Raw genomic sequence first — 13077 nt, 5'->3', positions numbered from 1 at the left:
GGAAATTCTCTGTGGTGAGAGAATCCCTTTCTCATTATAGCAGAGTGCACAGAGGCACAACACAGCGGATTTAGTTAAGCATGTGTATATGCTGAGAGTAAAGTAACTTGGAGCCAATTCATAGTTTCAAAACAATATAAAAGGCATTTATTAAGGAACTCCATTCTAGATAGGAAAGTGAGGAGTTAGGATCTCTAATCTATCTATCTAGCTGGATGCAGATGGATTCTGCATCTTCTCTACACATATGGTGCAGGGAGAGAGGCTTGCCATGTTGCAAGGTAGAAGGGCAGGAAGGGAAGAGCGAGAGAGAAAGGAAGTTGATCCCTAAGAGTAGCAATCTACATTTCAAAGGGATAGTGTCAGAGCAGTGGAGAAGGGATGACCAATGTCTTGACCCTCTAGCCCTCTGACTCACTAGTCTGTCCTCCACTGTCTGAGACAAGAGACAGCGCAAACACCCTTTAACTTCCAACAATAGGAAAACAAAAAGTAAAGCTTGAAAGCTCAGTAGGTATAATCAGCATGTTTACTATTATCAAGTGCCCTACAGAAACTCTTTGAAGATATGTATATGAATATTCTTATATTTTGGGGTTTTGTACTTTGGTTTCCTCTTTAGTGTTTCCCCTGTGCCATTGCAAGTCATGTTGCTGCTGAATATCCAAGTAAATGTTTGGTAAGTATATTATGAAAGTATTCAGATGGTAGCGCTTCAGTGGACTCATATCACCATGATTTTTTGCACTGTTATAATAAAAATAGGTATAGTAGATCTTTCTTCATGAAAGCAGAACAGCAACTAGTCAGATCTTGTACTTGTACTTGTACTTCAAACTCTCTTCCTTCAGATTTGAGACAGGTGATATTTTCACATAGTTGAAGAAGACATAGTTGCCTGTGGTGAGCATAATGGAGCTCTTGTTGCACATGAATCCTAGAATTCACACCAGCAAACTGGTTTTGCAGGTTTTTATATTCCTCAAAAACCTATTGGACCAGACAAGAGAGGAGAACAAAAGGGACCATTTGATATTTCCATTTTACTTCTGCAACTAATTTGTGCCCTTGTCTCTATTCCGACTGGTGTCAGAGTAGGTATCAGCTTCTTTCATTCCCCTTCAGTTGCATTTTGAACACCCTGCTTTCATTCAGAACATTGCTGCCCACTGCACTGGTTGATCTTTACTGGCTTCCATTCATATAGTTCCAAACATGATGTTCTTACATTTCATCTGTCTCACAGTTCTATCACATATTATAGTTACCGTATTTACCCAAATAGAAGGCGACTCTGAATGTAAGCCAATGCCTTAAAATAAAGAGATTTTTTAGAAAAAGAACTCTGAATTTAAGATCTCCCCCATATTTAACAGGAAAGAATGGGAGAAAAACCCATCTTGGATTCGGGTAAATATATGGTATACATCTCCTTGGTGGTCTGTTTAATGTTGGGATCCAAGCTGAAGCACGGAATCTAAAAACATCTTAAGTATATGTTTAGCACTTATGGTACTAACTTTGATATGTTATGTTTTACAAGACTGAGATCATCCATGATTTGATCATGGATGAGGGAGCCAATTTGGGTTAACTGAGACCTGGTTGAAGGAGCCAAGTGGCCCAGTATGGGCTCAGTTTCTCCCTGCTGTTTATCCCTTACCAGAGTCCCTGTGAGACAATTGGACCACATGGAGTGTGTGTATTTTGGCCTGGGGACTCAGGATAGAATGGGGATTCTATTGGTGTTAGGGATGTGTGCAAATTGATTTTTTCAATTGGATTTTTGCCCAAATCGAATCACCCCTGATTTGTTTTGTGTCTGAATCTGTCCCCTCGAATCAGCCCAGATTTGATTTAGATTTGATTCAATTTGATTAAGATTTGGATCAGTTTGGACCACTTATAAAGGTTCTTGGGTCACCAAATTTGGTTGGTGGGTAGGTCCCCATGGGTGCCACCTACCACCCAGATATCAAGGCAGTGGGGCACTTGGTTGATTTTTAATTATTTTTAATTTTTAATTGATTTTCTATATTTCCACCATAGGAAATAATGGGGATTCAAAGTTGCCCTATCCTAATCCTAACATGGATCCCCATCTTTAATTAAAAAACCACCCTAAGCTCTAGCCCTTGTAGAAGTGGAGTTATTGAACAAAATGTGCGGTCACTATTTTTCAAGTGTTTGGATTATTTGGTGTATAATAACTTCTTCTCATAATGAATCCCTATGAGGATTAATTGCACATCTTCATTTCTTCTGTTCATTTAACTGTCATTGGACAATGCCAACTGTAAAGTGCCATGTGCCAACTTACCCCCCACACACACACACATGAAAGGTAGTGGAGTACTCAGTTTATTTTTTAGGGATTTTTGAAGTGTTTAGATTCTTTGGTATCTAATAACTTTTTGTCATAATGAATCCCTATGAGGATTCATTATACACCTTCATTGCTTCTGTTCATTTTCAACTGCCATCTGTCAACTACACTCCCCCTCCCCCCCACCCCCCCACACACTGGGGTACTCAGGGTCTTTTAAAAGGGATTTTTGAAGTGTTTAGATTCTTTGGTGTTTTCATTACACATCTTCATTTATTTTGTTCATTTTGACCCCACTGCTTTGCGGGTGAGGGGTGGGTGGGGAATTAGTGGTATCCATAATCCAAAAGCCACTGAGTGGAATTTTAGAGGTGTTTAGACTCTTTGGTGTGTAATGAATCCTCATAGGGATTCATTAAGGTTATTAGATACCAAAGAGTCTAAACACTTGAAAAAATTCCTAGAACATAAACTGAGTAGTACCCCACTACCTTGCAGATGGGAGGAGGGTGTAGTTGGCACATGGCCGTTGACAGTTAGCACTGTCCAAAGACAGTCAAAATGAATAGCCAAGAAATGAAGGTGTGTAATGAATCCTCATAGGGATTCATTGAGGAAAAGTTATTATACACCAGAGAATTCAAACATTTGAAAAATAGTGACCACGCATTTTGCACCATAGCTCCACTTCTACTAGGGCTAGAGCTAAGTTTTTTTTTTTTTTTAATGTAAGCTGGGAATCTGGGATAATAGGAGGAATCCGAATCTCGAATCAATTCAAATAGAATCTGGCATGTTTCGATTTGGGCCCAAATCTAGCCAATGGGACACAGGGACAATTTGTTCTGTCTCCAAATCACCCAAATCAGCTAGATTTAGGTACAAATCAATTTGTACTTGAATCGATTCGCACATCCCTAATTGATGTACTGAGCACCCTTTTGCCCAGTGGAGTCCCTAAATGAGCTGACAGAGCTGGTTGCAAAGTTGGTGTTGGGTTCACCCAGGCTTTTGGTGTTGGGTGACTTCAATATTCTCTTAGGGGCTGGCTTGTCTGATGCAGCTCAGGAGTTCATAGCGGCCATGACAACTTTGGGCCTAATCCAATTGGTCACAGGGCCAACACACACTGCTGGTAACACTCTCAATTTAGTCTTTTGCTCAGATCAGTGTGGTGTTCCATGGGTGGAGACTACTAGAGCGTCTCAATTGTCATGGACAGACCACCATCTAGTTAAGATTGTTTTTATGGCCACAGCTGCTTCAGGGCTTCAGGACCTATTAGGATGGTCTGCCCATGGAAACTGTTGGACCCTATAGGATTCCAAGAGGCTTTGGAGGGTTTTAGAGTTGATTCTGCCGGTAATTCTGTTGTTGCCCTGGTGGAGACCTGGAATTAGGGAGCTTACCAGGGCAGTAGACACTATCGCCCCTAAGCGCCTTCTCTGTTCTGCTTCAAAATTGGCTCCATGGTACACTGAACAGCTACAGGAGCTGAAGCGGCAAGGGAGAAGACCTGTGTTCCCTCTAAGGTAAATTTCCAGACCCCCACACAGTCCCCCGTCACTGCCGCCCAACTGCTCGGCACGCGGTCCCTCGTTTCCCCCCACCCCAGCCGGGAAGCAATACAGTGCTTCCCCCCCTCTCCCTGGCCCGGTCACTGCCATACCGCTGCCGCCACTCTCTCTCTCCCTTCCACCAGCCGCCAGCCCTTTCCTCTCCAGTTCTGGCTGCAGATCTCACAAGGTCCCTCCCTCTGCTGCTCCCCCCTATGGCTCCCCCCTGGCAGCCCAGACAGACAGAGCCCAGAGAGACTGAGGAGGACGGGAGGGGGCAGCGACTCCCCCCCCCCCACCGGCTATAGCCAGAGCAGCCAGAGGAGGACAGATGGCGGAGGCAGTTCCCTAGCGACTCCCCCCGGGCAATGCCCAGAGAGACCAGAGCTGAGGGTGGGGTGCAGAAAGCAGCGGCAGCTCCCCCCACACACAGAGAAAAAAGGGGTTTAAAAATGTTGCGCGCTACGTGCAGCACAAAACTCATTAACTCCTCTCTGTGTGTGTGCGTGGGGGGGGGAGTTATGTGCGTATACTGACTTGATGCTGCCACTCAGGAAAAACTCTTCCTACTCACTGATTTTAAAAATTAGAGGGAACACTCGAGGAGACTAGAGCGTAAGTGGAGGAAGACTCAACTTTAATCCAATAAGACATGGCACACCCAATTTAAGGCTTATTCTGTGGCAAAACTTGCAGCGAAGAAGCAATTCTGTTCTGCATGTATTGTGTCCACAAGTTCGCGTCCAGTGGAGTTGTTCAGAGTTGTGAGAGGATTCACAAAGGTTCATTCCTCTGTGAACTTATACCTGGATTTTTCATTCTCCCGCTGTGATGCTTTTAATAACTTTTTTGCAGATAAAATTTCTCACATTCGAGCTGACATTGATTCCACCGTTATGGCGGGGTCTATTGTAAAAGTATCCAGTAACTCCTCTGGCTTAATTCAAATGAATCAGTTTCAGTTTGTGACTCCTGAGGATGTGGACAAGCTCCTTGGAAGTCTTCGCCTACCGAACACTTCTGAAATACAAAACATACTGAAATACAAAACATACATACCGAAATACCAAAAAAAAAAAAGTATTTTTCCGAGCAAAATACAAAGTGCTGGTGATTACCTTAAAAGACCTAAACAGCTTAGGACCGCGTTACCTAGGAGAACACCTTCTTCTGAATGATCCCGACCACACATTGAGATCATTGAGAGAGGTCTGTCTCCATATGTTGCCAGCTCGTCTGGCAGTGACTTGGGAGCGGGCCTTCTCTGTAGTCGCTCCTAGGCTGTGGAATGCGCTCCCTAGAGACATTCAGGGTTTAAAATCTTTGCCAGACTTCAAATTAGCCCTTAAGACACATTTTTTTCCAGCCAGGCTTTTAGTAATCTCTGAATGTTTTAAGTGTTTAAATTGCTATTTTTAACCGTTTGTTTTATTTTGTTTGCCTTGAGTTTCTTTTTGCGAACTGCCTAGAGCCTTTGGAGTCGGGTGGTATATAAAGTAAATGAATAAAAATAAATAATAAATACATTTACCCTTTTCTCCATTTCCATTTTGTTGTCTTCCCTTTCTGACTGGTGGTTGACATCCTGACCAGCAAAGTGCACATGCAAGGAGGCTGTGTAGGGATGCACTGGAAGTCCGCACAAAACTCCCCCAATCCTCTTATATGTGCGCTGTTGCGCCAGAGGGCTAAGATTTCCAAGTGCTGCCCACACTCTGGAAGCATTCTGTAATATTAGAAGCATGTCACTGAGGGTCAGCAACATGTTTCTGATCTTACTGAGTGCTTCTGGAGCGTGAGTAGCACTCAGCAGTTTTAGCCCTTTAGCACAATAGTGCTGTCAGAAATGGCACTGTGCCATTGAGACAGAACACTTTCCTTGGATTGTGGCCTGTATGTTTGGCTATTAAAAACTCTGTAGGTGCTTTGAGTTCATACTTATTAATTTCAGTTCAGTTCTCAAATGTTTCTAATATTTCCTACTCAGTGTTTCCTTCTCTATAGGCCAAACTTAAATATTCATCTTCTTTCTGCCAATAATGCATTTTCTGCTTCATTTAGACGAGCTTATGTGGATACATAAGAATATACATCATTGTAAACCTTTTTGTTGTTTAATGAGCATGTGTGTGTTTGTGTTATGTTAAAGATTACAATTTTATCTTTAATTTAGGTAGAAGTCCTGATTGCCATAAGCAGTGTTACATCTCCATTATTATTCACAGCTTCCGGATACTTATCCTTCAGTATCATGCGAATTGTCGATATCTTTAAAAACTATCCACCAGCAGTTAAAGTATGTATGAATTTTGAGTTATTAGATGTGTATTGTGAATAGAGCCACAATGATTCTATTAAAAGAAATTCTGGTGTTTAGATCCAGTACTTCAGGTTTTGCTGATTATTTCTTTACCTGATTTTGGAGCATTTAGGGACACAAGTAGGAACTCTTGTACAAGTAGGTACAGGAGGATCAGTGAGGCTGACAGAGCAATCTTATGCATGTTTACTCAAAAGTAAGTCCTATGGTGCTCAGTGGGGCTTATTCCCTAATAAGCATGTTTAAGATTACAGCCTGGATTTTGTATATTTGTTTAACTAACCAGCCAATATTGGGCTGCAGACCTAGAGTTTAGCATAGCATTTGTAAGAACATGATGGAGACCAAGTCAGGGCTAGTGAATGTATGTTGCATTTTGTCTGTGATGCTCCTTGTGCAATTTCTAGTTCTTGGGTGGTTTTACAGATGTTTCTCATTTGATTAAAATCTATTTACCTTTCAGCCTTGAAAATATTTGCTTGTAAATGTGCATCTGCTGAAGACGTCATATTCAGGAAATAATTTCAGCCGCACTGTAAACATGACAAGTTTCTTCTTGTCAGCCATGTGCTGTGGTAATAAAATGTGTTAGTATTTCTAATCACAGATGTCCAAAATTAATGTCAGACTTTAAAATATGAGATTCAGAAACAATATATTTTGTAGCATTATGCTACTTCTTCTATTTATACTATATCATGTGTTTTGACGTGAACTACTGGTTATTATAAGAGCTTTATTCACTGTAATTTGCTAGTATTAGCAGCTGTCCATAGTAAACACATGCAGTATATATGCAGAGCAGCAGATCTGGAGTTTTCAATTTTTAAAGACAAGCTACCTTAATGTTTTTATGGTTTTACAACTACTCCAATGAGATCATATAATAGACATACTAGCTGACCCCACACAGAGCATCTGTGCGGCGCTTTGGGGCCAGCTGTTTCCCTCTCCCTCTTCCTCCTGTCCCAGTCTCTCCTTTCTTCCCCTTCCCTCCGGCCCCGTGCTCTCCAGCCCTCCTCCCCTCCCGTTCCTCCCCATGTACAGAGCCGCGGCAGGCGGCCAAGAAGGACCCCGCTGCCACCGTTTTTTCCTCCCTCTCGACTGCCTGCGCGGCTTTTCTCTCCCCCCACTCTGCCTGCCGCCACTTTTCTCTCGCCCACCCATCGCCGCCACCGCCTTTCTCTCCCCCCGCCCACTGCCCGCCACCGCTTTTCTCTTCCCCCCTCCTCCGCCCAGCTGGCCACCGCCGGCACTTTCTTCCCCCTCTCCTCCTCACTCCGCCAGAACTCTCGCAGCGTGTCACGAGAGTTCCGCCGCCAAATCCTGGACACGCACCAGCTAAGAGAATTAATTATATAGATAACTAGTATGTGTAAGCCCGTTGTAATAACGGGCTCTAGTGTGTGTGGGGGTGCTGCTCTTGGAGGCCAAGACCCGACGGGGAGAGTGGAGAAGGGGAGGCTGCCGCAGCTCACCATGTACCGCACTGTTGCCGCGGCGGCGGCCGCCGCCATCGGGGCCAGTCGCCACGGCCACCACCACCTCGGCCCGCACTCTCCTTTGGCGTTGGCGGCGGCCGCTTCTCCTCGGCCCACCGCTCCTCCTCCTCCCGGCCCTCTCACCGTGGTGGCGGCCGCCGTAGTTGCCCCGCCGCGGCCACCGGCACCTCTGGCCGAGGTGGCGGCGGAGCCGCTGCCTCGCCAGCACTTTTTTCCTGTTGGCGGCGGCCGCTTCTCCTAGGCCGCTGCTTCCCCTGTTCCAACATGGCTGCCCGTCTCTGGGCGGCCGTGTCTTTTTGAGCCGATCTGGGCAAGCGCTCCCCGCATGCCCAGAACGGCCCAAAAAGACACGGGCAGCATGGCCGCACACCTAACCATTTTATGGTATAGGATATGGCCCATGGACTATATACAATGAATACAAATATGATGAATATATACCGCTTTTCAACAAAAGTTCCCAAAGTGGCCAAATATTACATATACGTAAATAAAAATTTTAAATGGCTCCCTGACCCCAAGGGCTCACAGTCCAAAAAAGCAATGGAAGATAGACACCAGCCACAGCCACTGGAAGATGGATAGGACTTGTTGCTCTCCCCCCAGTTAAATAACATAGGTTGTACCTAATTCTTCTGTGCTTAAAAAGATTCATCCTTTTTAAAAATTAGCAAATACTTCATAGGAAATGAGACTTTAGCAGTCTTCAAATTACTGTAAAGCAAAATGAGTGAATGTCACATGACTAGTCTGGATAACTGGGCTTGAAAATGAAAGTTCTTGCTATTGACAGAGACCTATGGGAAATCTCTGTAGACAGGGCTAGCTCCAAATTTCAGGGGGCCCTTGGTAAGCTATCTTGATCCCGCTTCTGCACTGCACCGGTGGGCCCCAAGAGAGTCATTTCATCACCTTCACCATATGCAGGTTACAGGCACAGAAGGCATTTCAAGATAAGGGGATATTCCATTAAAAAGGGAAGCTCTTTGAATTTATCTTCTCTGTATCCAGATTACATAGTTCTCTTTCATGCTACTTGTTAGCATTTGTAAATAGGCCATTCAGATGAATTACTTCTCCATATGCTATTATGCAGCACTACCTGCTGGCCATTTGCGGGAAATCTGTGGTGAAAATTGCACCTGTTAAGACTACTATAATAGCAGTTTGACTTTCATCACTGATTTTCCACAGATGACCAACAGGTTTCCAGACTATGTACAAAGGCAGTCCCACATAGAGCACATTGCAGTAATCAAGTCTGAAGGTTACCAGTATATGCACTACTGTTCTGAGGTTGTTCATCTCAAGAAATGGACATAGCAGGTATATCAGCCAAAGCTGATAGAAAGCACTTCTGGCCACTGTCTCAACCTGAGACACCAGAGAGAGGTTTGGATCCAGAAGCAATCCCAGACTGCGTACCTGTTCCTTCTGGGGGAGTGTAACCCTATCCAGGACAGGCAGATCAAAATGGTCTCCTGAGCTCCAACCCTGCACAATAAATATTATTTTATTTATTTATTTGATTTGTATATCGCCCTCTGTATTATTTGTATACCTCTGTCTTATTTGGATTCAGTCTCTGTTTCTTATCCCTCATCCAGCCCAACACTGCCTCCAGGCAGTCATTTAGGGAGGTTATGCCTCTGCCTGATTATGCTGGCATGGATAAATAGATTTGGGTTTCATCAGCATACTGACAACACCCTGCACCAAATCTCCTGATGATCTCTCCCAGTGGTTTCATGTAGATGATAAAAAGCATTGGAGAGTGCTGCATAACTGCCCAGCAGCAGTTTTAAGTCATTCTGTAGATGCCTTGTCATGCTGCACCTTTCAAGTTGTACAGCAGGTCCATAGTGCTGACATCCTGCTGTGCAGAATGTCAGCCAGTTTCCAAGCTTTAAGAAGTAAAGATACCCTACACCCTGTGTTACATATCTATTTAATTTTATATATGAAGTGCACGTAATATGTAAACATTTTAATGTAATGCTATGACTTATGCATATGCTTTCTAAATGGAAAGGTAACAAATATACCTCTGACTTCCAGACCAGTGTCTGGAGAATATAGTAGCCCTCAAGAAAACAGAAATTTCATAGTAGAATATAGTAGCCCTCAAGAAAACAGAAACCATAGCATTATAAGTGCCTTCAGCAAATGCAATCTGATGAGGAGTAGAAAAGGGCATACCTAAAATCTTTTCTGTGTATGTATTGATTTTTAGCAGTCTTACGATGTTCTGCTGCTGCTTCTAATGCTGATGCTGTTAATTCAAGCTTTCCTAACCACTGGCACTGTCATACAGTGTGTAAGCTTCAAGGCAAAAATGAAAATGCATGACTCATTATGGGGTGTGCCACAAATGAACAAGCAAGAGTACAAAACAACAGATGTGAGTAATATTTTTTTTGGTAATTTCTCTAGTTATATGTATTTCTAAATATTTTGGTCCTCAGCACAGTTATCCAGGGATTTGCCAAACGGGTCCGCGATCGAACCAGTTAACAGCGAACGGGCCAGTACGATCATGTACTGGATTGACCTTGGTGAAAGTCTGCAATTGAACTGGACCAAACTCAGTTTGTCCGTGACCCAGATCACTGGTTTTAGTGCCTGTAAAGAGGAATCTGGTGAGGATTGCCCTTTGCTTCCAAAGGTAATGGTTGTGGGGGAGCGGCGAAAGAGAGGAGCCTTTAAAATTGAAAGAAGGCGCTTACCAGCAGGCCTGCACAGTGCTCTTCCCACCTTCTGAGCAGCAGTGGTGGCACGTAAATGGCCTCCACGTATGCTTCTCCCACTCCCCAGAGAGTGGGGGAAGTGCCACACAGGCCTACTGGTAAGCTCCTACTCTTTCAGTTTTAAAGGTGCCTCTCTCTCGCCACTCCTCTGCCTTTTATTATCTTTGGAAGCAAAGGGGAATCCTCACCGGATTCCCCTTTACAGGTGCTCGAACCAGCAAACCAGTTTGAGGCAGTTCAGTTGGACAGACCATACCAGCAAGTCGGTTCAACTGAACCAGTTTGCAGGCCATGATCTGGTCTGAATTCAGACTGAACCATGCAAACTGGTTCCACTCACATCCCTACAATTATTCTTTAAAATGTGATATCTATCTATCTATTGATTGATAGATAGATAGATAGATAGATAGATAGATAGATAGATAGATAGAATTCAAGTTTTTATTAACAATGGACATAACTTCACATTCCAAAAACAAACACACACATAATTTCACCAGGTAGGGGGGAGGGGAATAAAATACAAAAGCTCCGATATCAGGATAATTAAAAGTCAACTTAACATATCAAAAATGACAGAATTTAAAAATTACAACATTAAAAAAAGCTTAACCCACTACCAATTTTAATGTTTACAAGTCTTAACAGCTAAAAAATTCTATGTTTGCAATTGATTCAGTTGCATAGGATAGAGAATCTTTAACCAAAGAAGCTGAATACTACTCCACTGTCCTTGCTTGGACAGGAGCAATCAAAAGTGTTATATAAATCTATATTGGAAGTGAATGTTATACTGAACGATTTATGATCTCCTTTAAATGTAGTAGAGATCCAGATTGGGTCCAGATCTCATCCAGTTTGAGGTGAGTGTGTGTGTCAATGTTTTTTAAGCCCCATTTCAAACTCTGGATGAAAGATGAATACTCCAAAACATGGCTGAAAAGGCCTTAACACCCAACAACCTTAGTGCGGTGGGTGGGTCTCTCCCCAGTAGATGTCCTCCATTCATCCAATTTTTACAAACTCATTCCCAGATGCATCAAAGTGTGCCCATCTCAATTTGAAACAATATGTACATACAGTATGTATATCTAGCTGTCTTTGCTCACATTCATTCCTTGATGATACCCTTACCTCTCCCTTTCTCCCTTCCCTTGTCTTCCATCTATCGTCTGAAGTTTCAATCAGTGCATAGGAGTGGAACATGGCTGGACATCCTGATTAAATGGCTCAGTAGTACTACTCAGGAGTTACTCTAAAGGACTACTAAATTTCAATAGGACCTGCTCTAGTAAATTTGTTTAGATGTCAGTTTTCAGCATTTGTCAATCATTTATATAACTTTAAAATAATACTTTCTTCATGTCTAATACTGGAATATTTGAAATAAGACATTTGTATCTTTGCATTTCTACCTGCCTCATATACTTGGTTAGTCTGGATTCTACCATCTTAATTTTTTTAATTATAGTGTTTGAAATCTTTTTGTTTTGTTTTATTTTGTTTAAGGTCTCCAGTAATACTATGAAAGATTTTGACAAAGAAAAGGCTTGGAAAGCTGTGGTAGTGCAGATGGCCCAGTAAGGTGGATTCAGAAAAACAAACCATGAAAAGAGTTGGAGTGCAGGTGTGTTAACCTTTGCATTTACAAGTGCTATGATCATAGTCACAAAACTGCTTATTTCATTGCACTTCCATTGACTATGACAGTGGTTTGGAGTCTACAGAATCTAAACAGAATGTTAGCACCAAGAAATAACATCTTACTTGTGCCTTTCCAATTCTTTGGAAATTAGTGTAGCTTCAAGTTTACAAGGCAAATTGTTTCAATGAACTTTGCATTTGAATTTAGTTTATTAACATCTTAATTGTAGCATTTTTATTTGCAAAGAGACTTTACAGCAATGAAGTTGTTAATTGGAAATTATGACCATCTGTATAGTTAACCATAAGTAACAATGTGTAAAATAACAATAAGTAATTTCAAAGACTAATATAACTGCTGGTATTCAGTCAGTGTAACTTTTTAAGTACTTTTGAAATGTATGAATACATATCATAACTTATGCTTTAGCTTATACTTCACTTTTGTAGAAACTGTAAAGTTGTTAATCTCATAATACTTTTGTATAAAATAAAAGTATCTAGACATGGATCTATGTCCAATTTATACAAAACTAGTACCTTTGTCAGTATGATGAATTTGTATGTTGCAAAGCAGAGAGGTTTCTCCCCTCTTTCTACTCATCTATGTCACAGATCACAGCTGCACCACAGAATTCAGCATCAGCCTGAAAACTGAGCCTGTTCTGATTTCCATAACCTTTACCTTTTGTCTGCATATCCTTGTCCTGAGGAATATTTCTTGGTGTGATGCTAGAGTCTTACAGAGTTTTGATAATGCTACAGTGACAGTGATGTTTGGGCTACAAAAAAACCAAAGTACAGATCAAGTTAAATCGTTTGGCCTTATGTGCTCTTTTAAAAAAAACACAACAACCTTCAATGGGCAGAGGTCTGGGACCATAGCTCATGGGAAGGGGGTGTTCAACCCTTTCCCCTTGTGCCATGTTTCTGACAAAAATAGTCCACCCAAAACTGCTATTCGCTCTGGGAGAGAAGC

At 42.4% G+C, this 13077-nt stretch overlaps 1 protein-coding gene across 8 annotated transcripts in view; it reads left to right on the top strand.

The window, feature by feature from the left end:
* Positions 1-12609, top strand: part of MLC1 (modulator of VRAC current 1) — a 35481-nt gene extending 22872 nt beyond the window's left edge. Inside the window, exons 10-14 of one of the 8 annotated variants that reach the window (XM_053253407.1) lie at positions 623-679; positions 6056-6178; positions 9938-10105; positions 11279-11317; positions 11964-12609. In XM_053253407.1, the coding sequence (XP_053109382.1) occupies positions 623-679; positions 6056-6178; positions 9938-10105; positions 11279-11281 (351 nt within the window). In that variant the 3' untranslated portion in view covers positions 11282-11317; positions 11964-12609. The other 7 variants (XM_053253408.1, XM_053253404.1, XM_053253409.1 and 4 more) reach the window with 7 other exon arrangements.
* The last annotated feature ends 468 nt before the right edge of the window (positions 12610-13077 follow it).

Source organism: Hemicordylus capensis, chromosome 5 (assembly GCF_027244095.1).
Source record: "Hemicordylus capensis ecotype Gifberg chromosome 5, rHemCap1.1.pri, whole genome shotgun sequence".
NCBI classification, from domain to species: Eukaryota; Metazoa; Chordata; class Lepidosauria; order Squamata; family Cordylidae; genus Hemicordylus; species Hemicordylus capensis.
This window is presented reverse-complemented; position numbering and strand designations above follow the sequence as displayed.